The 27,999-nt window shown below is 41.5% G+C and overlaps 1 protein-coding gene across 5 annotated transcripts in view; it reads left to right on the top strand.

The window, feature by feature from the left end:
* The window catches only part of LOC135250748 (protein TANC1-like), a 150,395-nt gene that overhangs the window by 96,861 nt on the left and 25,535 nt on the right, over positions 1-27,999 (top strand). For all 5 annotated transcript variants that reach the window (XR_010328994.1, XM_064327378.1, XM_064327379.1 and 2 more), the window contains 8 exons: positions 2,492-2,614; positions 3,315-3,596; positions 5,613-5,758; positions 12,960-13,191; positions 17,585-17,751; positions 22,207-22,814; positions 26,118-26,226; positions 26,803-26,925. Coding sequence is in view for 4 of the 5 variants with exons in the window: in XM_064327378.1 (XP_064183448.1) it covers positions 2,492-2,614; positions 3,315-3,596; positions 5,613-5,758; positions 12,960-13,191; positions 17,585-17,751; positions 22,207-22,814; positions 26,118-26,226; positions 26,803-26,925 (1,790 nt within the window). In the remaining variant the exon portion in view is untranslated. The remainder of the gene's footprint in view (positions 1-2,491; positions 2,615-3,314; positions 3,597-5,612; positions 5,759-12,959; positions 13,192-17,584; positions 17,752-22,206; positions 22,815-26,117; positions 26,227-26,802; positions 26,926-27,999) is intronic.

The raw sequence follows: 27,999 nt of genomic DNA on the forward strand, positions 1-27,999 counted from the left end.
CATTTGCACAACAAACACTTCATCGAAGTGGCCATTTAGTACCACAGGAAACAGTCACTCCCAAACCTGACAAAGTAAACGTGGATTGTATTCCTTGCACAAGCTGCCTAAAACAGCATAATAATGGGCAATAGTCTAAAACACAAGAGCATGGCTTCCTTTTTTATGGGCCTCTAGGCCTAATTATTTTTATTTATTTGTTTTATACTGCTGGAGAGAGTGGAAAGTGGATGATATCCTCATTGAGCATTTTAATGTCTATCCCTGTGCCTTCTGTTTTTTTAATTCAATAAAAGGCTGTTCATATAACCTCCCTAAATCACTCCAGATAAGAGTGTCTTATAAATGAATAAATATAAATATACATGAACTAAAGGGTTTCTTTCTGTTTGTTCCCGACTTGTCGTCATTGGCTCTCTAGTTGTGAAGGCTCTGAGCGTAAATTTCCTTATTTGGCACGTGTGCGCATGCATACGTGTGTATGTGCGTGTGTGCATGCACGTGTGTGTGCGTACGTGTTTGTGTGTGTGTACGTGCGTGTGTGTGTGTGTGCATGCGTGTGTGTGTGTGTATGCGTGCTTATCAGTAGGTGCAGGGTGGCTCCTCTTCCTCTTTCTGTCAGTCTGAATCAGAGCTGCCGCTGGTTGATGGATGGTTGGGGAGGCCCTGTGGGGAGTTATGAGGACTCTGCTCTCCTCTATCGGGGTGCTGAGTGTGCGTGTATTTTGCTGTACCTGCTTACTTCACCTCTTGGGACCTGTAAAGACCATCTGTTCAGATGGCAGCTTTTCATTCCATGAGTCTGAATTCGCAGTAGACAGAGGTGTTGTATCTCAATGTCTTAATGTCCAGCAAGAATCCTCTTCTGTCCCTCCTCCCTCAGTTCATTTTAGTTCATAGAGGTCTCATTGTATGCTTTACGCTTTTTGGGACAACTAGACATTGCATATCACTAACACTTATGATAAATAGGCCTATATTCAATTAATGATGACTCATTAGCATAAATGGAAGAATATTCTTACTGTTACACACTGTACTGTGTGTTGGTAATTAATATTGTTAATATTTTTAAGCCTGGGTTTTCTGCACATCCCTGGTGACCCTTGAAGATACTGTAGGGGGTCCCTGGCCAGACTTGATATGCAATGACTATATATGGATTTGGGAAAATATAAATCTTTTAAAAAATATAACTCTGGATGCCTTTGGGCCAGGGTGGGGGGTCTCTGGATCAGAAAAGGTTGAAAACCCCTGTTTTAAAGAGATAAATGTTTAGCCTTGTTTATGGTGCTTTATTTTCAATGTAATGTGCTCTGTGTCAGTTCACTCTTCACAAAACCTTTCTGAAATTCTGCATTTTGTTTTTGAGAAAAGTTCCCATGAAAAACCGATGTGGAATTCAAGAAACATGCACAGACCTTCAATGTTGTGCATATCACAGGTGTATCAGATAATGAAGGCCAATTGTTCGTAAATTGTGTGTGATTGCGCGTTCATGTTGGTTTGCAGAAGGAATCCCATGAAAGTCATGTTGACTTCTGGGTTGTGTGGAACCATCAGTCACCCGTTGCTCTTTGCACTGCCCCTAAAGTTGTGCTCATGCCATGCCATGATTAGCCAAGTGACCCAAATGTAGCAAATACTCCATTGCTGAGTTTGGCTTTATATATTATTATCATCATTCATCATCATTAGTCATTTTTATCAATAAATGAAATGAATTGCATGTGTTCCCTAAAGGTAATTTTAATAAACTTTCAAAACTAGGTGAGAAAATGCATGTTTCCAATCACATTTTTTGATCGTACCAAAGATTGAATTCACATGGGAAAAAAATAAACGATGAATGCCGAAATGTTCACGGAAATGTTATTGAGCACAAACCTGATGGTACACGTCTGAACAAGACCCAATATCCATTCTTTCTCTCTCATTGTTTCTTTGTTTGTTATTGAGATGGTGACTATGCAATGATAGACCCGTTTGTGTTTCCTATGGTACATGCAACCTGAGACCACTGCACTCAGGGAAACCAGTACCAGCACTATACACAAATGGATATTTATGTTTATAATTGTAAATAAGCACTATAAAATTAATATGTTCCTGTGTACAACCTCTGGAAACATTATGGTCTTGTAAAAGGTGCTTTGAAGTGCATTTTCTTGCTTTAAACCACAAAATTGCAAATTCCACAATATCAAACATTTCAAAGCCCACAGGTCATCATAAATAACTGTAAGTATCAAAAATATAACTGTCTGGGCTGAACAAATACACTGAAAATGAAACAATGTTTTAAAAGTCCATAAACAATCCCTTCAAACTTATTTAAAATTATGATGCTTGTATTTTGTAAAATTGGTGTGTTGTTCTTTATAGTATTACAGCAGAAAAGGAGCAGGGCGCATAACAGTTGACATGAAGCATGAATGCATTATTGATGGAGCTAACTGCAGACCTCTCTGACTTCCTCTCTCCTCTGCAGCCACTAGCTGCACCAAGCTGGAAGACCTGAGCTACCTTGATGAGCAGCGCAGCGCTCCCCTGCGGATGTCCGTTCGGCTGCCCTGGCACGGCACGGGGAAAAGGGCTCCGCCCAACTCCAAAGGTGCAGCAGCCACGCCCAATCCGTGCTCTGAGAAACATGTCACATGACTTGGGGCTTCTTATTTAATGTGCACAGCTCAGTCTCCTGGGCTGGGACAGAGTCTTGGGCTCCGGAAAGCCAGGTGTCTGGGAGCGGCAGCAACCTAATATGGCGGCTGACCCCACAGACTGGACTAGGGCTGATTCTGGGTGAATCAGAGGGAGGGGCTCCTGTACATGGGAGGGCCGTCTGAGTCTTGATACTCCCTCTCTCTTGGAGGGGCCCCTGGGGTCTGTGATTCAGGAGTCTGTGAGAAGGAAGTAATTCCACTGCTTCGTGTATGTACAGTATAATGGCCTTACTGGAAGGATGGAAAAGGAAAACAGGTTTTACCTTGAAGTACCTAAGAGTTTCTTAGTGTTAATGACTTGTGTCCGGGAGTTTGACTTGTGTTAATGTAAGGTCTCTGGGCTGTGTACCATGAAGCAACATACTTACCCTAAGTTGCTCCTGTAACAACATGCAGCTGTTAGTTAGTAATGCATTAAACTGCAGCTGTCATCTGCTGCTTTACGACTAAATCACTGATTAGCAATGCAATGCTTTTTCATGTGGTGTGGTTTAATGTCCTGTAAGGTGATGTAATGTGTTAATTATGTGTGATGTAATGCACATAAACGGATGTGATAATATGGGCTAAGCATTTGTCTTTGTCCTTCAGCCTGGTTTGCGCCCTACAAGACGCCTGACATCATGCTGAAGCCCCTGCTGTTCGAGGTGCCCAGCATCACCACCGACTCAGTGTTCGTGGGGCGCGACTGGCTCTTCCAAGCGCTGGAGGACGCCCTGAGCAGGGGCGAGTCCGACAAGAACCGCGGCGCCGTCGTCGTGGGAAAAGTGGGCTTCGGCAAGACGGCCGTCATCTCCCGACTCGTGGCCCTCAGCTGCCACGGCAACAGGATGCGGCAGATCGCGTCCAGCAGTCCCAACGCGTCTCCTAAAAGTAAGCCCAGAGGGGTTTCCTGTGGTTAGGGCAATTATCGATGAACTAAGCACTTCCCCACATCGGCAGGATAGGCATAAAATTGTGTGTGTACGCATAGCCTTAAAAATGATCACAGTCGGGGCTGCTGGGTGGGTTATCCTGTTAAGACGCTGTTCTAGTGCAGGGATGGGCTACACGGGTTGGCGGTAGAATCCGGACTGTGGCCAGTAGCCCCCCACGGCAACACATAATTGGCAGAAGCATTGCCCCAGACTAGGGATCGAAATTCAGGCAGTCAGTCAGTCACTCAGTCAGTCAGTAAGTCAGCCGGTCGGAGCCCGTGCCTCCTTGCTCTTAACCGATCCCTCTTCGTTGATTGTGCACATGTGGTATGCTTGCTGAAGCTGTGCCTTTGCAAGTGTCTTCTGCAGACTCGTGTCTGTGCAAGCTTGGCTTGTGTGCTGTGGTGTGAAAAGAAAAAGCAGATGAATGCAGCTGCATTCTATTGGACATTCCAATTTGATGAGAAAATGGAGAGAAAAGCATTAAAATGACGATATGGCCTAAGAATCATGAGGCATGCAATAGGAATAAGTAGAACATACATGTATACACTTACAGCACATTACACACATACAGTATGTGCTGATTGTATGAGGTTCTGTCATCATGATTATCATGAATAGTGTGCGATCTATACTGTGACATTCATGGGGAGCTCACATCATGCTTTTTGAGTCAAAAAACCGCACGTCTCAATGAGGACTTCCTATAAGGTGGTGTAGCGTTAGCTGCCCCGCTAGCAGCAGTAGATGCCGCTGCCAGTAGTTGCTCCTCAGCCTGATCGCTCAACTTTTGTGTTTTTGGTGAATTGGAAACTTGCCCAATAGCTCCCTGTCAAGAAGTCTTATTTCTGACATCTTTTTGACTACTTGCCCTGAACAAGGAAAATAAAAGAACAAAATCAAACAGCTATCTTGCTGATGATGACACATTTCTTGACAGATGAAATGTAAAATTAGTTTTTTTGTGAATATCAGTTGAAATGAAAAAAACAACAAAACATGTGAGCCTGGATGATGAAGCACTGCCACATTTGAATGGTCATGATCAAAATAACATACCTGGGTTTGAATAATTATGAATAACCATATGTATGAAACGAAATGCACATGTACATTTGTAGACGTTTTTCTAGTTTTTTATTGTCAGCATAACATAGTTTAAAGATTTAGAAAATACAAATTAACTTAAATGCCATCAGTCAGGATGACTCATGTATTCAAATATTTACATGAATATGTAAATACATTTGGGTTACTGGGGCTGACCAATTCATTGGCTGTAATTAGAGTTTCCTGACAGAACTTGCTTTGCAAATTCCATGCGCGCCACTGATTTAGTAAAACTTACCGCTAAACAAATTGTCACTCTCCCCTTGGCTCCCTCGTAGATCGCATCCTGGTCTTTCATAAGCATCAATTATTTGGCCTTCATTTTATATAAGGTATCCACAGGCTTCTGTGACATACATAATGGTGGTCTGTAATTCACAGGAAGCTACAGGTGTTTACCATTGGTTGCTGTGCTATTCAAATTTCAGGGCTTTACTATAACACCAAATGAATCTGACAAATCGCAGTTGCTAAGTACAGGACTGCTGACTATCTTGAAAATATACCTTTTGTGCTCAGAAAAACACAGATTAGGACGTGCTGTGGTGGTTACATTACTTTGGGGCACATTTATTTCTCCAAGAGAAATTGCTTACTGCTGTTGCAAGCTTATATAACAGTTCTTGTGAAAACAGGGTCTTTCTGCTTTCTTACTCAGAAGCACATACGACATTGATGGAAAAAATGTGAATTTCAGATTCTCATCTACCAGCATGACAATGTGTGACAATGAAAATAGATAATTTTATCAGTTTTTAATTCAACATTGACTTTATTAACATGTGCGAGAGATGAAGAAAACCATTCTGGTTTGTGGTGGTTTGTGTTCTACCCTGATGTACCATGTTTTGTTCATCAGGTGGAGGTGCTAACATGGACCTGCCCCTCAGCCACCCTCCTCAGGCCACACTGAGTGTCACTAACACCCCATCGAGTGGCAGCTGTCCTGGGACGCCCGAAATTCAGAGACACAGAAAAGAGGCAGTCCAAAGCCTTGCTGCCAAGGTAACCACCGCATGAGAATGCTTCTTCCTGCTGGACCTGTCCATCTTACTGCGCTGTATGTGCTGGTGTCAAACAAGCTTTATTACAGAATGAAAGGCAATCGCATTAGATGACTAACTCTATTTGAATTTTCTTGAAGATGGTTGTTTTTCTGAATTCCTATTCCGAGTTCCTCCTGTGCAGGTTCTGTTGGAAGTGCTTTTATCGGGCATCAGATTCACTTTGGTTGATTTTCTCCTAACTTGTGTAATCTGAAAAAAGGTTGGTTTGCTTTCAATTTATGATGAAGGAAACAGCAAAGGTGACTGAAAGAGATACAGATAAAGGGCACATACCTTTGATAAGAGCTGAAATGGATACTCAGGATAGTATAAGCTATGGCTATGCTGAAAACATATATTTTACTGACAACTTCACTACTTGAGGGAGCATCTCATGGAGTGTGCTCTCTGAGAGAGCTTCAGCAATGGGAAATTACTCTTACCTTTGATGTAGAATCAGACTGCTTTTTGGCCACAAGATGCCATATTGTCATCGACCCACTGGAGGAATAACCTTGAACCCCTGGCCGTGGGGCTAATTTATATAAAAATTGACTGAGAGAGATAGGGACCCCTACCACTGAGTCAAAATGGATTCCATGGTCTCTGAAGGTATGTCTCCACTCTATTTAATTATGGGCAGTACAAGCCGGCTCCTCAGATCTCTCCTAGATCCTAGATATAGCACTGCATCGATTATTTTATTTGTCTTTCTCTCACTTTTGTCTTTCCCAGCCATTTAGTTAATCTGTGCGGGTATGAATTTTATGTAATTTTAAGTCTTTCTGGAGTTTCCCCTTTTGATTTTTGAGGTGACCTCATATTCATGATGATAAAATTTAAGAGGACCTCTCTTTTAACAGTGATTATGGGAAACCTCACATAAGTTGTTGCACCAACGGTTGTCTTTTAATTTGCATTTGTGGATATTCCTGAGGTTATATAAAAGCGAGTAAATATATGTAAACAGTAATTCCTTATTTTTCCACTCACCACAGGCTGATGAATTTAAAATGTCCCCTGAGCTTGTTTCTCAGCTGAGCCAAAATGCTCGTCAGAGTGCTCATCACGCTACAGGTTGGCTTAATTAGATCCTCTGGAAGCTGTTCCACATTGGCATCCTGCTCCACCTTCCCTGACGAGCCACTCAGAAAGGTGTGCTTTTGTTGCTCAGATGTGAAACACAAATGCTAAGCCAATATTCTTTGAAGTAAGAGCCCCCAGCCTCTTTCATTTTTTTCAGCTTAAATACAACAGAGAGAAAAGTAGAAGCATCCTTGCAGGCTTCTTTTGTCCTGTTGCGATTGCCTCTGTTTACCAATGGAAGAAATAAAAGACATGCAAGACACTGAGGACTGGTCTTGCTGTTGCCAAGGGGACAAGTTATCAGCCTGGTCAGGAAGGCTCTGGGTAGAGCAAATTGTTCAGATTACAAGCCTGTATCTCACTTAACTGAATGCGAGGGATGATAGCTACCTGTGATTTGAAATAGAGCTGCAGCCTTTTCTGTACATTTCTTTTGTGGTTTAATTTGTAATTACGTACAGTGCATTGATACTGTTTTGCATTGATACTTTCAAGAGTAAAAAATAAATTATGTTTTTAGTTAGAATTTAGAATTTGTTTGCATTGGACATCTAAGTGATGCAGAGTCCATTAAACATCTGCAATAACCGATACCTGTGGTATATTCCATTATGCATAATTAACTTATGAAGTATTATTAGTAGTCAGATTTTCCCCCTTTTTTCATTTTTTTCAAAAGGTTTTAATAGTGTAATATTTGATGATTTATTTATTAATATTTGATGTATAATTGTATTTTCTGTGCTTGTTCTTAGTGGCATTTGTCTCCTAAATACCCAATTTGCAGAAAGTCTCCATCTCACAGATGAATGCCAAGCTGCAGAGACCATTTATATTTTAAAAGATATGTGTGCATTGGTGTTAAATGGTTTTTTATTTTAATTTTAATGACACGATGATTCAGAACTTCATCATGGGCTACAGACCTCAACAACAAAATCTCTGAGGAACAGAACTGTTGACTGTTCTTTAATAGGCAGCGGGAGTAAGCTAACTTAGAGATATAAATAAGGTGTAATCAAGACTGCTAGCAGCCATTTTAAACACAAAAAGAAATGTTCTCCCTTAGAAGGTCTGCTAAGCATTTGTGGCAAGATTCTTTCTTCTTAGTCTTTCTTATCTGGGCAACATCGGGAAACGTTTAAATTCACTTCCCTGAGGTTTCATGAGCTGTTTGCAGACCCTTTTAAAAAGCCGCCAAGGGTGATTTCTGTGCAAAAATAGCATTCTGGCAGATTTCTCCATTTGTTGAAAATAAATCAACTTTGTTTGGGTCATTTACCTGCCATACATATTGTATGTACTTACCTCTGACCACTTTCCTTGGGGTTTGCTCTCAAATCTTTCTTGTCATTTTTACAATTTCTTCCCCGTTTTTTTCTCTCCAATTTGAAATCCTATTTGTGCCTCCTGAGTCAACACTGTGCCCACGCAAGAATTTTTGCAACTGAAGCAAATTGTTATAACTTTATTTTTAGAGTGCCTTTTTGCATGGTGCACAAAGTGCTTTACACCATGAACATATTCATAAAATAAGGAAACGATCCAGAGTATAGACAATAAACATTGACCAAATAGTAGTGCAGTTAAAATAATTGCGTACGTTTCTCCAGTGCACAAGTAGCATCACCCAGGTTTATCCTCCCTCTCCTGATTAGGAACACTGTTGTATGTGTAAGTCAGCCCCGTTACTGCAGCCTCCTCTGTGAGTCGAGCACGTACTCTCTTCACAAGCATGTGCTAGCCGCCGCTCCTCTACTGCCTGCAGTCCACCGCTTCAGCTTGCTAAGTCGTTATGTTGGAATACTCTCCATGTGTCCCCTGTGCAGGCAGGCCGTTGGCCCCCAGGTGACCAGAGGGAGGGGAGGTTGCTAGTGTGCCATAAATTGTGATTATACTGCCGATCCTTCTCTCCCCAGGCAATGGCAGGACCAATGTTTTTGCAGTCCTTCCCTTTGGCGCTGTCACAATCTGCTTTTACTGCTGGACCGCAAGGCCAATAGGTGCACTGTTTAACAAGATGAGCCACCCAGTAATCTCATTAGTAAATACGTTAATCAATGCAGTACTAAAGGAAAGAGCGAGAACCAGCTGGAGGACAGGTGTATCTCACTGGTGGTGACTGAGTTCAGGTTGATCTAATGCATTTTTCATGTGATTTCAAATGAATTTCAACCATGTTCTAATGCAAATATCTTCTAATATTTTAAGTATGTATGATAAATGATAATTGTGAGGTATACTGCTGTGACAGTATTTCATAGAACTTCTTTTCAAAGCCCCTGTGGTGTATGCGTCCATGCTGATTACAGAAGAGTGAATCTTGTCATAAGGGATTAGCTCAGGTGTCAATGGGACAGTGCTGTGTGTAGGTACTTGTGATGTTCATTTACCACTGATGAAGCAGATCATGGTTTCATTTAAACAATTATATCTTACTCAACAATCAACCAGTAACCTGCTTCCCCCAAAAAAGAAACCCTTAATCTCATTGCCTTGTCTTATCAACCCCACTGTCAAATTTAGCTAGTAAGATGCAGTGGGAGAATTCACACACTGCTTCTATTGAAAGTCACAGATAAATCATAATTTTCTTGTATTTCAGATAAAAATGTTTTTAGATACATTCTGTAGTTTGTTCTGTGAAAGGTAAATTTGTTAGAATCCCAGAAGTGGAGATGTGCCTCAGGCAGGATTTCTGATTTCTCTTGTTGAGCGTACCTGGGGAAGCCTGACTAGGCACTGCACAGAACGATCCTGTCACTCATAAAATGTCCAGAGAAGGAGCGCGGCACCCGATCACTTGCTCTTTGATGAAGGGGCTGTCTACCTTAGCTCCGCGTTCCCTCATCAGTAGAGCCGTACCGTCGCTCTCAAACCCTGTAAGTGACTGCTGAAGTACTGCCGAGGAGAACGCGGAGCAGGTTTTAATTAACGCCGCGCTCGTTCTGATTCGAAAGCTCCCGAATCATGCATAGGACATCTGGTCCTGCCAGCACGGCCCAAACCCGTGGCGCAATGCAGAAACCGTTCCCGACGCTCGGAGTTTCTGTGAAACAGACATCGTTTCTCACACGCCACATCTGAAGAATGTGTTGCTCACACATTCCCTCTGCCTTAGCGACAGTGTCATTTGAATTACATTTTTTTCCCGTCTTTTTGCGCTCAACTGTTGAGCATCTCAGTTTTTTTGTGATTGTAATACCTGCTTCTTTGTGAGTATCATCAGATTTCCTTCCTTGATTATTATCAGCAGGACAGAACAGTGAGTTTCAATATTTTGGCTTAACGTTAAGTTCTCAGTTGGTCTGTTACCTTATGACAGTAGTAAAAAAAATGCTGACAAACATACTGTGGTATTGTCCTTCAATTTACCTCTGAATTAGGTACTGGACCATATATAAAAACTAAATATGTACAACAGCCTACTACATTTAACCTCACCTGTCGAAAGGGGCAATGTTGCAATCATTCAAGAAAATTGCACAGTAATAATTTAATTTGAAATCCAAGAACTTATCCCAGACAGTTCAGCTATTTAGATTTTATGACACAAGTGCTGAACATTAACCTTCCCCTGAAGGGTATACCTTGCCAAAATGCTTACTCCTAATTCTTCACTTTAGCTGGGTTGTATTTATTCTTCTTCAAATGAAAGACTTTTTGGATGTCACTCTTGCGCAGCGTATTCAATGTCTAAACACTCTATCATTCTGTAGTCACACTTGGGGTCAGTTTTACGTACATAATACTTGCGGAGCAAAATGTGGCCTGACGAGGGTATGTTGTTGTGTATGCGGTGTGCGTGAAATTAACACTAATTATGCAACCAGCGAATGGGACTGCCTGTTAATCGCAGTTTGCGTATGTAGCAGAGCTTAGAATGCGCAGTTAAAAAAAACCCTGTTCAGTACATTGAATATCTTCATCGGATGTGGGGAAATGGATGTGTCTTCTGGTGTGATGTTAGAGTGCACCCAGCACTACAGTCAGCACAGGACTGTGATATTCCGGCTGTGGCGGCAATTGTCCATTGAAATGATCCAGATGGGAGACAGTGTAATGACACAAGGCTTGACTATTGGCGGAATGGAATGGGAACGTCATGTGGGAGGTTCTAGGTCATCTTTTATTTCTCCCAGAAGAGTAATTATTTCTATGTCTGGGTGTTTGTCACAGAAGTCGCAGGTGTCAGTGGTCCCATGCTTTTTGTCTCTTTTTTTTTGGCAGTCCTGTGCCTTTCTCCATTTGTAGTGCTTTCCTTGATTTTGGATGGTAACTATAACACAGCCTCAAACCTCGCAATGTAACTATAACACAGACTCAAAACTAGCAGTGTAATGTAGGCTACAACCATAGGGCTACAACTTAAGAAATAAAACAAAAACAGTACTGCTGTTTTTTTTATTGTTTTAGTAATTTGAGCATGCTCTGTTTCTAACAATGCTCTATTAAAGGAAAAAAGCATAATTTTTCTGTGATGGACAAAAACAATACACCAGCTTATTAATGCAATTACTTGTATTTTTTCACTAGTGCCAACTGCCCACTGATGTTTTTGAAACTTCAAGCACTAGTTAGTGTCACTGCAGTTGTACATGTTATTTAAATCATTTTCCACTCTTGCAAATGAGATCTGTTTGTTAATTTAATTAATTCAACACTTAAAAAACAATTTTGCCGTGTCTGCTCCGTGACTTAAGCCAATATTTTTCATAACAAACAGCCAGCCTTGATTATTGCATGGCTGCTTAATCTGTAAGTTTTTATGATTTAGGGGAGTTGAAATGATGTGATTCTTGTTGCAAAGATTCTTCATCAATATCTATACTTGTGTTTCCATCTTGCTTGCCCCTTGATTTACGCATGTTCTTTGGAGTCTGAGAAATTCCATGAAAAAATGTACCCTTGTTAATTGCATGACCTTTAATAAATTCAGTTAAATACATGATCTGCCACAGTTGTAATATCTCTGTCCGGTATTTGCATGATCCTTCCTTAAATGCATATGCATAAGGAGAGAAGTACACCTTGTGATGACACACGTAGATGACATACATACTGCGCTTCCATCCCTGTGCGCCTGTTTGATACGTAAGACTCATGTTTCTGGGGCAGAATGTGTCATACAGTATCTGCACTTGAAACTAGCCACAAAAGGCTCAGTGTCTCTGGCCCTTGGTGACCTGAAGCAAGTGGTTCCTTGATGTTACTGCAGTGCTGTAGACTTGCAGGTTTCTCCAGAACGGGTGGGGATGTTGCACATTCACCTCCACGTCCCGTCCTCTGTAAGTGTGTCAGCTCCTCCAGGTTTGAGCAAAATTAGGACAGAGATTGTTACAGATCCCCCAGGCTCACAAACCCCTCCCCCCCCCCCACACCACACACGCCACACACACACACACACATTTTCATTTTGTCTCTCTGATGACCACGAACAGAGAAAACGTTCCCAGAAAACTGCTTCTCAGAGCTCTCATAGGATTATTTCTCTAATGTTGGTATTTCTGCTCGTTAATCATCCCATTTGCCTGAAAGCAGCTTGCTAGGGACAAAAACATGAAGAACTCAAGTGAGTTTTACAGAAGTTTACTTTGTGAGTCTGCATCCTCTGCTTGAATCACATGCTTGATTACAGCAACCAAGGTGACTGTGCAAGGACAGGAGCTGGAGACAGACAGCAATGCGTCTCCTAAAAATAACTTAAATTCCCTCTTTGGGGGACCTTAATAGTTATACTCTTCGCCATTTCATTGTGTGTATCTCTAAAATGGGCCCAAGCCTCCTATCAGCCTACTGTGCTCATGAAGCTTCAAAATGCCACCAGTGCTACAGCAGAGCAAAATTACTCCTCAGATGCCTGTGCATATGATGCCGGCTGTGTTCCCTTTATAGCCTCCCAGTCACAGTCTGGTAATAATGTAGACCAGGCTGGAGCAGGCAATGCCCATGCTATCGGGCAACCATTTTACAAATTAAGCCACTCAGGAGGCCTGTTTTTACTTCTGTTGACTGGTGTTACTGTCACATGTCCGGCATAGTCTTTACAGCTCAGTGCCTCCTCTTTCCGCCAGGTGGTGGCGTACCACTACTGTCAGGCAGACAACACCTACACCTGCCTGGTGCCGGAGCTGGTGCACAGCGTCGCCGCCCTGCTGTGCAGAGCTCGGCAGCTGGCTGCCTACAGGGAGCTGCTGCTGAAGGAGCCGCACCTACAGAGCATGCTCAGTCTTCGCTCCTGCGTGCAGGACCCCGCGGGAGCGTTCTGGAGGGGTGTGCTGGAGCCGCTGCTCACCCTCCACAAAGGTAAGGGCCCGAGAGAGAGCGACTCTTCGCTCCTGTCTCTGCTCCTGTGTTCAGCTATTCCCAGTCTAATTCTCAAATACCATCGAAAGCCAGCCAACATTTTTAGGCTCCATCCATCACTTCCCACACTGAAAGATGAATGAGTGCTTTAATATTTATATAAAAGTTAACAGATCTAATTAGTTATCCAGTCAGTAAGCTTGGAATGTAGTCCAATTGGACCATCACAATATTGATGTTTCTGAGTAGCTTATTTGACTGTGATGATTTTGAGAGTTACTGTAAAAGTGCATTCTCCTGCTTGTGAAAAGCTAAAATAGCACGACAGGCTTTGCTCTTTCTCTCATAACTATCTATGAGAAAGCTGAGATACAACAGATGGGGAAACTGTTTTTCTTGAAGCAAAGAAAAAAAATGGGTGCAATATAGTGGAAAACAATGTACTGTAAACCTCATTAACTTCTGAACAGTTTTTCCATCCATTCTTGTATACAGTGCAGTCCATAAATATTTGGACACATTTTTTTGTTGTTTGGGCTCTGTACTCCAGCACATTGGATTTAAAATGACACAATGAATGTGATGATAAAGTGCACCATATTAGCTTTAAGGGTATTTACATCCATATCTGGTGATCCATGTGGGAATAACTGTGCTTTGTATACATAGTCCTGCCATTTTAGGGGACCAAATGTAATTGGACAAATTAACATAACCATGTTTTTTTAATAAGTTAAAAGTTGTCATATTCAGTAGATGGTTGCAAATACTTTGCATTTGATGACTGCCTGAGGTCTACGACCCATGCACATCACCAAATGCTGGATGTCTTCCCTGGTGATGCTCTGCCAGACCTGTACTGTAGCCATCTTCAGTTCCTGTTTTCTTCATGGGATTTTTGCCTTCAGTCTTGTCTTCAGCAAGATAAGGATTCATCTTGCTGCAGGATGAAGCTCCAGCCAATGAGGTTGGATGAATTTCTTTGTACATAGCCAGACAAAATATGTCTGTACACTTGCAAATTCATCCCAATGCTGCCGTCCTCCATCACATCATCTTTGCCACCGTCAATTACATCATACATCACTTGTTACCTACTTGTTGCTGCTTGTTTGCTTTAGCAGTGTGCTTTGGGTCATTGTCTTGCTGCAAGGTGAAGTGCCATCCATTGGGTTTTGAGGGATTTGGTTGAATCTGAGCAGCTGAGGTTGTATGCTTTGGATCACAAGCAGTTTCTTTCGGTCTCCACACTTTTCTCCTTACATCACTTTGGTACAGGTTAATAATTATCTCATCTGTCCATCATCTGAGTTTCTTTCCAGAACACTAGAGTGTTACACAAAAAGTACACTTTTTAATGTACCTTTTAGCAAACTCTAAGACTGTACTGTTTTTAAGGCTTTTCAGTGGTTTCCAGAGCCTATACTAGTGTAGTCTTCTCTATACCTACATCCTGGAGAGTGTTCTTGATCAGTTCAATGGTTGCTTTTTCAACTGTTTTTCTTCAACACTTCAAAAATGCCTTCAACACTGAATGTATTTTCGGTCATCCACTAGATTGGTCTACCTGGTTGTTTGCTATTTCTCAGCTTGCCAGTGCATTCTCGTTTCTTAACAATGTAACAAGCAGTTGATTTTCAAAAGGAAATGACTACACTTGGCTTTATTAATTCTGATTTTTCCCACCCCATAATGGCTTTGCTTACATTGACACTTCTTTAGCACTCAAGTTGAGAGACCACAGCAACAGACTCTAAATGGTACACCTAGAATCAACTCTAGATCTTTTGTTAGCTTTCTTATGCATGTACTAATTCACCAAAGCACAGCTGGAAACAAGAAACAGCTAATTGCCTAATTACTTTTAGTCCCCCAAAACAGGGGCCTATGTGTTAAATTGCTTGTAATTCCTACATGTTTTACCCAATATGCATGTATTAAAGCTGACAGTCTGCCTCATAGTCATTGTTTGATTTCAAATCCAATGTGCTGGAGTACAGAACCAAAACAAATACTTAAATACTTATGGATTGCTCTGTATATATTGATTAGGATCTTTATTTTCTTGGCAAGATGAAATAATTTTTCTCTCCTAAGAATTTCTGGATTGCTGGCTGTGCATCATGAATGCTTTATGACTAGCACTAGAGTATTTCAAGGTCAGTTTGGATAGTTTTACTCTCAGCTAGTCCCTGCTTTTCAGTGTTATGCATTGAATTTACACTGTATGCTACTGGTGAAGAATGAACAACAGGCCCAGATGCATGAAGTCTTTGATCTTACATTGGAAATGAGGAAGGATGGGTGTACAAGTGGGAGTGGGCACTCAAAGTCATACGAGACTCTGAGGACAAGAAAGACTAGGAGGAATGTGACAGTCCTGCTTCAAATGCCCCCTTCTGTTTTATTGCAATCAATGGCTGCCGAGTCGGGACCAGATATGAATAAAACTGCTGGAGTGTCTACTGTTGGAAAATTAAAAACATGGATGGATGGCTTTATGGGCTTGACAGGCTTTGTGATTTGAGGGCTGCTAACAGTATCATTCAAAGTGGTTGTCTTTGCTTTTTTGTGTACGGTAAGTTTCTTCTGTGTAAATTTGGCATTCTTGCTGGAAATACACATTTCTGATTTTTTCTTAAGTAATATTTACATTTTATTTTCTGATCAATCTAAAGTCACCAGATTCCTCTACTGTTCAAATTTATTTTATTTGATAGTCAAGTGCTAGATTACAGTAAAATACACCATTTTCAATTCCTTCATTTTGATGAAATTCAGATACTGCTGCACAATAAGATGCTGGAGCACGTCACAGCATTTAAGTTATGCTAAAATAAATATTGCTTTTCTTATATACTTAAACATGTGTCTTACTTAAACTGCCTTTCCAAATTATTGGCTCCCTTTATGGAACACCTGTAAGAAAATAAACAATACCGTTAATGAGTTATACCGTATGCTCAAGAAGGGGGAAATTATTCTTTTATACTGATACAATTTGATACAAAGTGATAATTTTCTTTCCCAAAAAGAACAGTTTCACAATTATTGGGACACTTGTTTTCAGTGCTTTGTCCAAGCGTAACTCTACTGAGTTTAGTATAGTGTTTTGTTAAATTCATGAACGCATTGGGGGTGGTCTTTAGCCATTGCTCCATAGAAAATCTTTTAGGATCCTTCAGCTCTTTTGGTCCATGCTTGCAGACTGCCATTGCAAAAGAGTAATTTTGATGGCCATTGCATTTTGTATGGTTAACTGTTTGTTTTTTGTTGAGAGCAATGTCCTGAGGGTTGATCCATTTGCTTTTATCCAATTCCCTTTTAGCTAGAAGAAGGGGTAGTTTCAATTCTGAACTTATTGTAACCTGTTGTGTGCAGAATAAGCAAAATTGAAGTAGGACACTTATGTTGAAAAGGATGAAAACGTAATACGGCCGTGTATCTTTGACACCACAGGGTTATTTTGTATCTGCTAGTCCCAGGAACCTCAATCTGCCACAAGTGAATCTCTCCACAATACAATGATCCCAAGCATACCTCACTCTAAATTACTGTATTGCAGTGGTTCTCAGTCTCCCAGCTTGAACCTGATCGAAAAATTTGTGAATATAATATAGCTCATTACCTGTGTTGTTTCTTTTATGCAGTATTTTTTACTTATCTTTTTCAAGGGTGCCAGTAATTTTGGCGGGCACTGGATATGATTTATAAGGTTGATCTAGATGTTCGATAATGCTAATTTAATTTATTACAGTGTACAGTAAATGGCTGGGAGGATATTATGGTTGATTTTTCATTGTGTTCCATATACTATGCTACAGAACAGTGAAAATCCATCACAGTATATATTATATACTCCAGTTCAATATTGTGCAAATTTTATTTTATTTTTTTAATTAAATTTTTTATATTATTTTGTATTTCAAGTCATTTCATAATATTATCTGTTTGTCCCTGTGTATGTTGAAGGAACTCCCAATAGGAATTTCATTTATTATAGAGTAAATGTTATTTATATGGACGGAGTGTGGCACAGTGGGTAAGGAACTGCGCTTGTAACCGAAAGGTTGTAGGTTCGATTCCCGGGTAAGGACACTGCCGTTGTACCCTTGAGCAAGGTACTTAACCTGCATTGCTTCAGTATATATCCAACTGTATAAAATGGATACAATGTAAAATGCTATGTAAAAAGTTGTGTAAGTCGCTCTGGATAAGAGCGTCTGCTAAATGCCTGTAATGTAATGTAATATGGTATATGTTTTATTATGCTTCCTGCTGATGGAGAACCTGAAGGTGTGCTACAGTACAGAGACAGAATTCTAATCTTGAACCACAAACCATGTGCCTGACCACATTAAGTGTTTTTCCTTTGTTTTCTTGGAAACTCCAGAGGGGAAGATTCCAGAAGAAGACCACATCATTCTGATTGACGGGCTGAACGAGGCTGAGTTCCATAAGCCAGACTATGGAGACACCATTGCCTCCTTCATCACCAAAATCATCTCCAAGTTTCCTGTCTGGCTGAAACTCATAGTCACAGTGCGGGTCAATCTTATGGTGAGAGCCACTTTAGCACACAGGTGATGCATGCATGTATTGTATTGCACTGGACAACAATATACAAAACCCTTTATTTCGAATAGTAACTGTTTTTGATCAACAACTGCATTTAATAGAAGTGCTATTTTCAGTGTTCTGATGTGTTCTTACATAGACGGAAATTGGACTATATTATTTTAATAGTAGCATTAAATGCAGCAACAAACACTGCAAACATTTTGGAGGAAAATTTTCTGAGGCAAGAATGGGCTTGCTTGATGTGATACAAAATATTCAGATTAATTTTTTACAATGCATTTTTCACCTCATGATTTAATATGATTGGCTTTCAGTGTTTAATCACGTAGTGCCAGTTCCAGTCTACATTTTTGGCAGGTGGAAAGGCGTAAACAAACAGTGCAGCTGCTGAACAGTATTTTCTACACAGTGTAATTTCTATCAATTACTGCCAGATAGGGTATAAAGACAACAAGAACACCAAGGACCTGCGGAAGGACATAGCAGTTCCCATAGGAGAGAGACAGCAAGAACAGCAGGAATAGCAGTAACATTGCGAAGCAGACAGCAACAACAACAGGAATAGGAGTGACATTGAGAAGCAGACGACAAGAACAGCAGGAATAGCTGTGACATAAGGAAGTAGACAGCAGGAATAGCAGTGACGCAAGAAAGCACACAGTAAGGACGGCAGGTATAGCAGTGACATAAGGAAGTACACAGTAAGGACAGCAGGAATAGCAGTGGCATAAGGAAGCAGACAGAAGGAATAGGGGTGACATAAGGAAGCAAATGACCAGAACAGCGGGAATAGCAGTGACATAAGGAAGCAGACAGCAGGAACAGCCATGATAACGGTGTCATTAGGAAGCAGAGAGCAAGAACAGCTGGGCCCTGAGGAAACTAAAGAATAATTAAACATTCCTAAATTGACAGACTATAAAACAAATGGGGCATGAGTTTAGCTTATGTTTGGTTCTGTACAGTTTGTGAATTCACATACTGTATTTGGTAAATGCATGAAAATATTGACATCAGTGGCACAGATGTTGTCTCAGGAATTGAGGTTGGGGGTAATCCTGTAGATGCCTAAGAGAAATATCAGTGTAATGGTGGCCAATTAATTTCAGGGCTCTGGCTATGGGCCGTAATTATTATGCAAATTAAGAATTTCACCGGGAGGATAAGAGAGGAGAGAACAGCCATCCATTGTTCAACCATTCAGCCGTGTCTTTTGTGCAAATTTACAGAGAAATGATCATCTAGATTTTGGCAGGCTTCCATGCACATTTAACCAAATGGAACTGAAGTTGTCAGACCTTTAAAAAAAAAAAAAAAAAAAACTTATCAGCATTAATTCTATCTTTATGGTTCTAGACAGTAATGTAGGAAGCAGTTTTATATGGTGCAAATTGGCTGAACTACAACCCTGACAGGGGGCTGAAGCTCAGGTATAAATCATGGACTGCCCTCCAGTCATATCCCATCTACCCATCTACCATTCGTATCGTGTATGTAGTTATCTTGCTGAATTCAAGACCAGTTACACAAGGCTGTAACTTAGACCATGAGAAAGGATCAATGTTCACTTCACAGAAGAATAGCATAACAAAAAAACAAGCTCAGAAGAATTAAAATAATAAACAAAACATTACAGTGGCATCCAACAGCTAGTTTGCTAGCTAGTTTAGTCCAGATGTTCCCATGGAGCGGGAGAAAGAAGTGTCAATCCTGTCTTGTTGGCCCTGTGTTTCCTCCTACTTGTCATTTGGTCTCTTATCTCTGTCTCTTTCTGTAGATCACATCACATGACATTGCAGTCACTTAGCAGATGCTCTTATCCAGAGTGACTTACAAAACTAGAAACACTAGTTTTAGGATCAGGTATAAAAAAGTATGATATCAGCCAGACACAGAAGGCCTGTTTATAATCAATAAGTTTAACATCTGCAGAAAAAATAAGGAATTAGTACAGTAAACAAAAGTAACACAGCTAACCTATATTTGCACAGTGATACCTCTAACATTACTATCTAATAAGGAAAACCTAAATGAAAGAAACAATATACTTAAAGCTGGTCAGGGGACCATGGTGTAGGTTGAAGATGGGTCTCAGAAAATGGTGACATCAGAAAATGGACAGGGCTTTTGCTGTTCTTGTTTCACCACAAGGGGCCTAGAACAGACAGGAGACATGACTTGGAAGTGCTGGCGGGAGAAAGAATGCAATGCAATTTAGCATAATGTTGTGAAGGGGCTAGGCAACCAGAGGTAGCAGAACAGGCAGGTCTGATTGGTGTATTAGTCTGATTAACTTTTGAAGATATTCCTAAGTTGTCCCCTTATTTGCCTAGCAACCAGGGTTTAGAAGTTTATGCACGCTGATGTCAGTAGCCAATGGAGGGAGGGAGGGAGGCGAGAAGGGCAATGACATGTCTGGGATGCTTGTAGAAGAGGCGAGTGGCAGCATTGGGGATGAGCTGCAAAAGTCTGATGGTAGATGCAGGGAGCCAATGAAGAAGGAGTTACAGTAGTCCAGATGGGAAATGACCAGCATCTGGACCAAGAGCAGGATTGAATAGGTGCTGAATGAATGGGTGGATGTTCCAGATATTTTACAGGGAAAATCATCATGACTGATGTACTCACAGGACAGTTTGTTGTCCAGTACCACTCCCAGATTGAAGACAAAGAGTCTGACACTGTGGAACAGTCCAGGGTCAAGCAAGAGGAAGTATAACATCTCTTTTTCAACTAAGCTGGGCTTTAGGCAGTTGTTTCCCATTCAGCTAAAGATGTCTTATAGGCTAGTTAAAATGTATGCTGAGACCATTGTATCATGAAGGAAGAAAGTGTAGCAGTGATGAGACAGACTATGTGAGGAAAAACACTGAACCAAGAGACTTAGTTCATAAGGAGAAGAGGAGAGGACCAAGGACTGAACTCTGGGGGACACCTATAAGAAGGCTGTGAGGTCCAAAAGCAGTGCCCCGCCATGCAACCTGCCACAGCAAATATCAAGGCAGGAAGCTAACCAGCTGTGTAGCAGATCCCCAAGGAAGTCAGGGAAGACAGCAGAAGGTGGGGGTCTACTGTGTCAAAATTTGCAAAGAGATCCCACAGGATTAGAATGGAGGAGAGAAAAGGCACCTTTGCAGAGTGGAGGTCCTCACTGACTGTAAGGCAGGCTGCCTCTGTTGAGTGGCCAGCCTTGAAGCCAGGCTGCTGAGGGTCTATGAGCTAGTTATGAGTGTGAAAATGTTAGTTAAAAAGAACACACTTAAGGGTTTTAGAGAGATAGGATAGGAGAGAGACAGGACAGTAGTTATGGATGACAGAAGGCTCAAGACTTTTTTTGCGGGAGACAAGCTTGTTTGAAGACTGTGGGGACATATCTAGTGGACATGGATGAGATGAATGTGAGGATGGAGGTATAGGTGGCCTGGGGGTATAGGGATGGGATCACGGTGTTTCCAGAACTCGGACCGGGGACTGTAGCTGGCAGCATTTGGCTGTTTGCTATGTTTAGCCACCATTCGACAAAATTACCTGCATTTCTAACAATTCAGTGGATTTATGTATTGGATGAAAATGGGCATTTGTGGTTTCAGCGCAAACATATTAATTCCTAATGAAGTGCGACAGCTGGAGGGATCATCAAATCAGTTCTTTGCCTGCCAAATGAAGGAACAGGGATTGTCATTTTCCTTGACTAACCAGTTTCCTCAGTACATCATTATTTACTTTGAGCTGTGTGTGGAAGGGGGGAGGGCAGCGTCACTGGCTCCTCTGTTGCTCAGGGTTTTCTCTGTCTCTCTCTACCTTTAGTTGAGGTGATTAGATGAAGGAGTTATCTCTCAGTCGCAGTTTTCCCCACCTGCACTGTAGTAGGGGTTGGAGGATTATAGTGTATTGATTTGCTGGCTCTGTGCCGAGCACAGTGTAAAGTATGGTGTAGATGGTGGAGAGTCCTCGTAGACGTAGCTTGTGTCACGCTTCCTGTCTCTGAAACCTTTGTTTGTAAGACACCACCATGTTTTTTCATGGGTGGAGAGAAAGCCTTGCGAGCAGTGACCTTGGAGTAACCAGAAATACCCAGAACATAGGAAGTCATGCCTTATTGTGATCAATTTATTTAGTTCTGCATTGCATCTGCAGTGAATAAGAAAATGATGCTTTTCAAACACTATGTGCATAGCTCATGATCTTTCATTACTTTTATAGCAGAGCTGAAAATGTATTGAATTTCACTACACTTAACTAGATAACCCTCTCTGATGAACTTGCAGCTGTTTATTCATCACAAAAATAAAACATATTTCATTTTTTGAATACAGTTTTAACACGTTTAATATAGTCAGCAAGTCAGCAAGTGCTATAACTGCTTTCTGTGTTCAGTGTGTTCAAATGATTACACAATTCTTCCTTGACCTTGGGATTAACCTTCTTTCACAGGAGATCACCAGCCTGCTGCCATTTTCCAAGATATCTCTGGATGACTTCCCGGACAACCAGGATATCGAGAAGGACCTCAAAGCTTACGTCCAGCATCGAGTTGACAACAGCAAGGAGATCATGACCAACATCTCGCTCAATGGCAAGGCCGACGACACCACCGTCAACAACCTGAGTAGTCACCTGGTTGCACACAGCCTGGGATCCTACCTGTACCTGAAGCTGACCCTGGACCTGTTTGAGAAGGGTCACCTGGTCATCAAGAGCGACAGCTACAAGGGTGTGCCCGTCTCGTTGGCCGAGCTCTACCTGCTGCAGTGCAACATCATGTTTGACGCCAACTCCTCCTTCGAGCGCATGATGCCCATCCTTAACGTGGCGCTGGCGTCGCTGCACCCGCTGACAGACGAGCAGCTCTACCAGGCCGTCAACGCGGGGCGGGTGAAGGGGGAGCTGGAGTGGGAGGACTTCCAGCAGCGGATGGAGACCCTTTCCTGCTTCCTGATTCGAAGGCGGGACAACAGCCGTATGTTCTGCCACCCCTCCTTCCGCGAATGGCTGGTGTGGAGGGCAGATGGCGAGAGCATGGACTTCCTTTGTGACCCCAGGTGAGCCTCCTCAGTGTTCCCACTGCAGTCCGAGGGGCAGGCGGTCCTCGTAAAATTTTTAGGATCAAAATGCTACTTCCAGTAATTTGGGGGAGGTCGCACTCCTTTTGTATTTTCTGATTTATTCAGACAGGGAGAAAGCAAAGAGGGCCACAGATAGTGAAGGGACCTGAAAGAGCTCTGGTGGGGATTGAGTCCTGCCCACATGGGAGGATTCGCATGTTGCTATAGAATCTGCTACCATATGGACTGCACCACTTGTCACCTGAGATAGTGTTATTTCATGTATTTTAGCTTCATCCCCTGTTCCCCCCCATTTTGGAATCTTCTGTTGTACATGTAGAGTTACTGTTGATGCACCTGTTCCTGTGCGCCTTGGGCCACAAAGTACAACAGGAAATCTGGCACCAATCAGAGGGGAGACAATCTTTCATTGACAACAGCCAATAGCCTGTGGGGATCCCGTACATCATTGGTGGGAGCTAATGCTTTTGCTACCAGAAGCATATGGAGTTCCATCACTGTCTTTAATACGAGAGTGCAAAACACAAGGAAAGAGCGTAGAAACAACAACTGTGCTCTCAGTTCTGTGCTTGCTTCTCATGAATCTGCACTCTTGCATCTCAGTTCTGCTCTTGCTTCTCTGTTCTTTTCTGCACTCTTTCCATGTTTTTGCTCTCTCGTATTAAAGGCAGTGGTTTCACTCCATAGAAGAGCATTGGTCGACTTAAACCCAATTCATCCCTGGCGGGACGAAGCCAATTGCGTCCCACGACTGCAGGTGCCTGGTCATAATTGCTTCATCATGTACCCCAAATTGACTCAGTTCTAATGTTTAAGCTAATAGGCCCCAGTCCACACACCTTTAATGCTTGACCCTCTTAGGAACCTCATGAGAAAGATTTATCACATATAATGTACCTCATCTTGTTTTTATATAATTTAAAAAGTAATAGAATGAGGACTTATGTGTTCTGAGCAAAAATAGTCAAGGCCAGCTCTGCCTTAGTGTACAGCAGCACTCTAGTGACAGATGGGTAGCGTGGGATTTCTGAATGCAAGCCGTAGAGCTGGCCTCTCTGTCCTTCACCCTGAGCGATTCCACTGAGAGATAAGATGGTGGGAACACATCAACTGTTTATATTCAGGTCTGGGAGGAATAACGGAATTGTTAAGGAACTGCAGTATTTGCTATTGATTTCCTGTTTTAATCTTTATGGACTGTGGCTCCAGGGAGATGTAGACAGCTTGTAATTCTTCTGCTGCAAAATAAACAAGCAAAACAACCAAGTGAGCATTCCAGAATGACATTTAAAAATGAACAATGCACGAGTTAAGAACATGCAAAGAAAATTGTAGGTGTTCAGTTCTCAAACTTTTTCTGAACTGTTGTTACAGCCTCTTACGCCATTTAAAACGCTGTTACTCAACTTTTGTTTAATTATGGAGTTTTGGGGGGCGTGTGGTACTTGGCATGCATTTGTTTTGAGTTTCTTTGTGTTGTACTGTTCTTCCTGGGAATAGAGTAAGAGAGAAAAGAGGTTGTTCCATTTCTTCAGGACACTTTTCTTCATTGTGAAAAAATGTTTCTCAAACTGAAAAAGACAAGCCATTTTGTCCCCCATTCTGGAGCGAATCGGGATGAACAGAGAGAATCCTGATTTGGCAGGAGCAGAGGGATTGTGAGGCAAAGCCTCGTAGGTCCAATACCTGTCTGTCTGCCTTTGGAGGGATCAGGCGGATCAGATGGATAGGCTTAGCACCCAGGGAAACCGAGCGATGTTCAGTGAAATTGATTTCCCTGTGCCTATTCAGGCTGGCTGTTTACATGACTCTTTCCATAAACAACACTCAGAAACTAATTGAATAGCAATCTGCAGTTCCTTAGCCGTCTCGGCTTTGTGTCAGGCCTCCCAATGAAGCTCCAGAAGAGAGAATACTTAAAGTCTGGAGGTATGCTATTGCACATTAGGGCTAAACTGACATCACAGATAGGGTCTGTGGAGCTCTGATGTGTACACCCTTCCAATACTAACACTCCACAATATAAATGGTCTTGCCCTTGAATATTCATCCAGAAAATAATGAATGTGTTCATCAGAGGTAGGCTTTCAGCAGGGAAATGAAGGTGTGGAGATTTTATCAACTTAGCCATTTATACTGACAAACTTGTAATAGCAAGCTTTGCTTTTTAATAGCCATAACATGAAAACAACCAGCAAAATCTTTTTTTCACAATTGGTTTCTGAGGATAAATAGATGCAAACACCAACAGGGAATTTGTTTGATGTCTTTTAAACAGTAATGAGAATTATTATGTTAAATATGTATGCATATTTAACTGAAATATTAACAGGCAATCTGTTGTGTGCTTTATCTGAGCTCAAAGGGATTTGAAAAGGAAATCGCAAGAAATATTGTTCCAATATATTCTGTGCATAACTGAGATTCAGTGCTCATTATAAACTTATTCACTTATTATTATACTTACATTATTTGTGTGCTCTTAGAAGTAGGGACGGCTGTTTCTTATGTCTCTGGTCTTCAAAACAAGGAAGTTATTCACCTTTCCATACCCTCTGCAGGAGTGAGTGACCCTGTTTCATTGTGTTGCTCCCAACCCAGTGAGTGCCCTCATTAAAACCCCAAAGAAAAACAAACAGTGATATGAATTAAAGAAATGAAACGTAAAAAAGCTCCCTGTGGCTCCTTGTTATTGTCTTTAAAAAGCAGGAAAATAAATGTGTGTTTTAATGGAAGCTCCTGCCCTGAGAAAAAGCATGGGTCATCCATGCGTGGACTTTTAATGAAGTTCTCCCTTAATTAACACTAAAGAAAGCCTCTCCACCAGTGCTCTCACAAGACCTGCATTCAGCCTTCTTCTCCCGCACTCTTACTTGTTGGTGTGGGGAGGCAGTCTAAATGAGATTCAGCTGTCAGCATGCTTTGAGTGAATAAGTTAAAAATCTCTGCGGTTATTGTGTCTTAATAAACGCACGGAAAGCTTTCCCCAGAAGACAGCAAGTACTGGCTTCCCAGAAGTTGCCTGACCTTGTGAAAGGTGATTCATCTCATGCCAGGAGTGCACCATGTTGCGTTATTTATATATAATAGATTGATGTATAAAGATGTGTGCGATTTACACATTAAAAATAATTTTAAAATTATTAGGACAAAGAAGGGACTAGGATGGCTTCTGTATTTAATCATTCCACTGTCCTAAAGAATTGCTTGTGACAGTGACTAGGCTAAGGCTGTTGCATATTTTCTTTCCCAGTTGGCTAAAAACGTTTGTCTCCACAGGAGTGGCCACGCCCTCACAGCCTTCATGCTGTCCCGGAGAGAGGGGAAGTTGAACCGTCAACAAACCATGGAACTTGGCCATCATATCCTGAAAGCACATATTTTCAAGGTACGGTAAACGGTAGCTCACAAATAATCCAATTCAATTCAATTCCACAGTTTTTTTGCTTTGCGTCAGCTGCATCAGATTGGCATCCACAATGCTGCAATCTTAGAGGAGGGCACATTCATCCAGAATTGACACAGGAAATCACAAACTCAAGCACACAAATATGGAATTCCAAAGTAAATAAGGAAAAACTCAAATAAAAAGGGAACTGTGTTTTGCAGTGGTCAATATAAGGTCACACAAATTTCCATCAAAAAAACATGCTTGGGCCTATATTGGGTGGAGCTCTTCACACTGGGAAATGAAAAGGATTTATTTCAAATTTATAAATGATGAGCTGTAAATTTGTTAATCTAGCTCAGGCAGCGCTATGAAAAATTATGCAAACAGTCATATTGTATTTAGAAGGGCTTTACTTTCTTGCATATTCAGGATGAAAACAAATATACCAGAGATTTGCGAAATGTGAGAAATGTCATCACCGTATAGAAAATGGGAAACGTGAGCGCTGGTAGGCTGTAATCTCCCGTGCTGTGGGTGAAGGGTGCTCAGCAGGGCTTTGGTGTTCGTCCTCAGGGTCAGAGCAAGAAGACGGGCGTGTCGTCCAGCATTCTGCAGGCTCTGTGGATCAGCTCCAGCACTGACGGCCTGTCGGCTGCCCTGGCCTCCCTGAGGAACCTGTACACGCCCAACATCAAGGTGAGGACCCTCATGTCAAGAGGGATTTGAGAGGTGTTCTCACATACCATACAGCTGCTGTGTTGTCATTACACACTAAATGGAGACTCCCCCCTTTCCCCCAACTTTTAAAAATTATAAAAACCTTTGTGAAATACTCTTTCTGGCATAATTGACCCATAACTGCCCTGGCTGTAGACATATTTGCATTTACTATTATCAGCACCTGTCATGTGAACAGAAATAAGTGTGATTTATGTGCTTTGACCTTCTCTTTTCACTCTGAGTTCTGGGTGCTTCCTGTAATGCACTTTCAATGTTTATTCATGAGGACTGTCTGTTCCAGGAATCCCTGCCCTCTGACGTCAAGGCCATTCCTGATAAAAATAAAATGTTACTCCAAATAGGCGGAAATATTTTGCAGGTTGCAGGGAAACACTAATCTATTATTTTTATGCTTGCTGTGTTCAAAAGCTCTGCTAGTGTAAGTAATTGCAAGGGCTTTTTAGGTGGTTATTTTTAGGTGGTTATTTTAGATGATTTAGCAATACTTTAATAAGCAGAGGGCCATCTTAATGATTCTACTGGGTTTTTATTGTTGAATTGTTTGCAGGGTCTGATGTATGTCAAAAAAATATCTGAGGACAGGTGAGTTATTAGTGCAAATTAGTAGTTTTAACTCATAATAAAAAAAAACAGCCAGTGGTTTCCCCTTTAGTGATTACAATTAACCCTGATCCCTGTTCACACAGAATTAATTTACTAGAGGTCCTCAGCTTACTTTTGAATGTTACTTGTGGGGACTGTTCTGTTTCTAAAGGTTTTTCTGACATCTCCCTGACCATTTTACTATCGATCTGCTGTGTTTTACACCACCCTTTACAGCCTCCCTGTAGCCTTTGTTTAGTTTTCTGCAATGTTGGCACTTCACTTCCCTGAACAAGTGAAGTGTTTACTTAGAGGGGAAGACCAATTGCTTTTTTCATTTTCCTGCAAGTCAGGGGAGATGGAGCGGCAGATCAATGCCACAGTTCCCACAGAGGTTCCTGATATTGTTGTGAAACATGGTAAAGGACTAGCCTATATCAGCTCTTT

This window comes from Anguilla rostrata, chromosome 3, assembly GCF_018555375.3.
Source record: "Anguilla rostrata isolate EN2019 chromosome 3, ASM1855537v3, whole genome shotgun sequence".
Classification (NCBI taxonomy): Eukaryota; Metazoa; Chordata; class Actinopteri; order Anguilliformes; family Anguillidae; genus Anguilla; species Anguilla rostrata.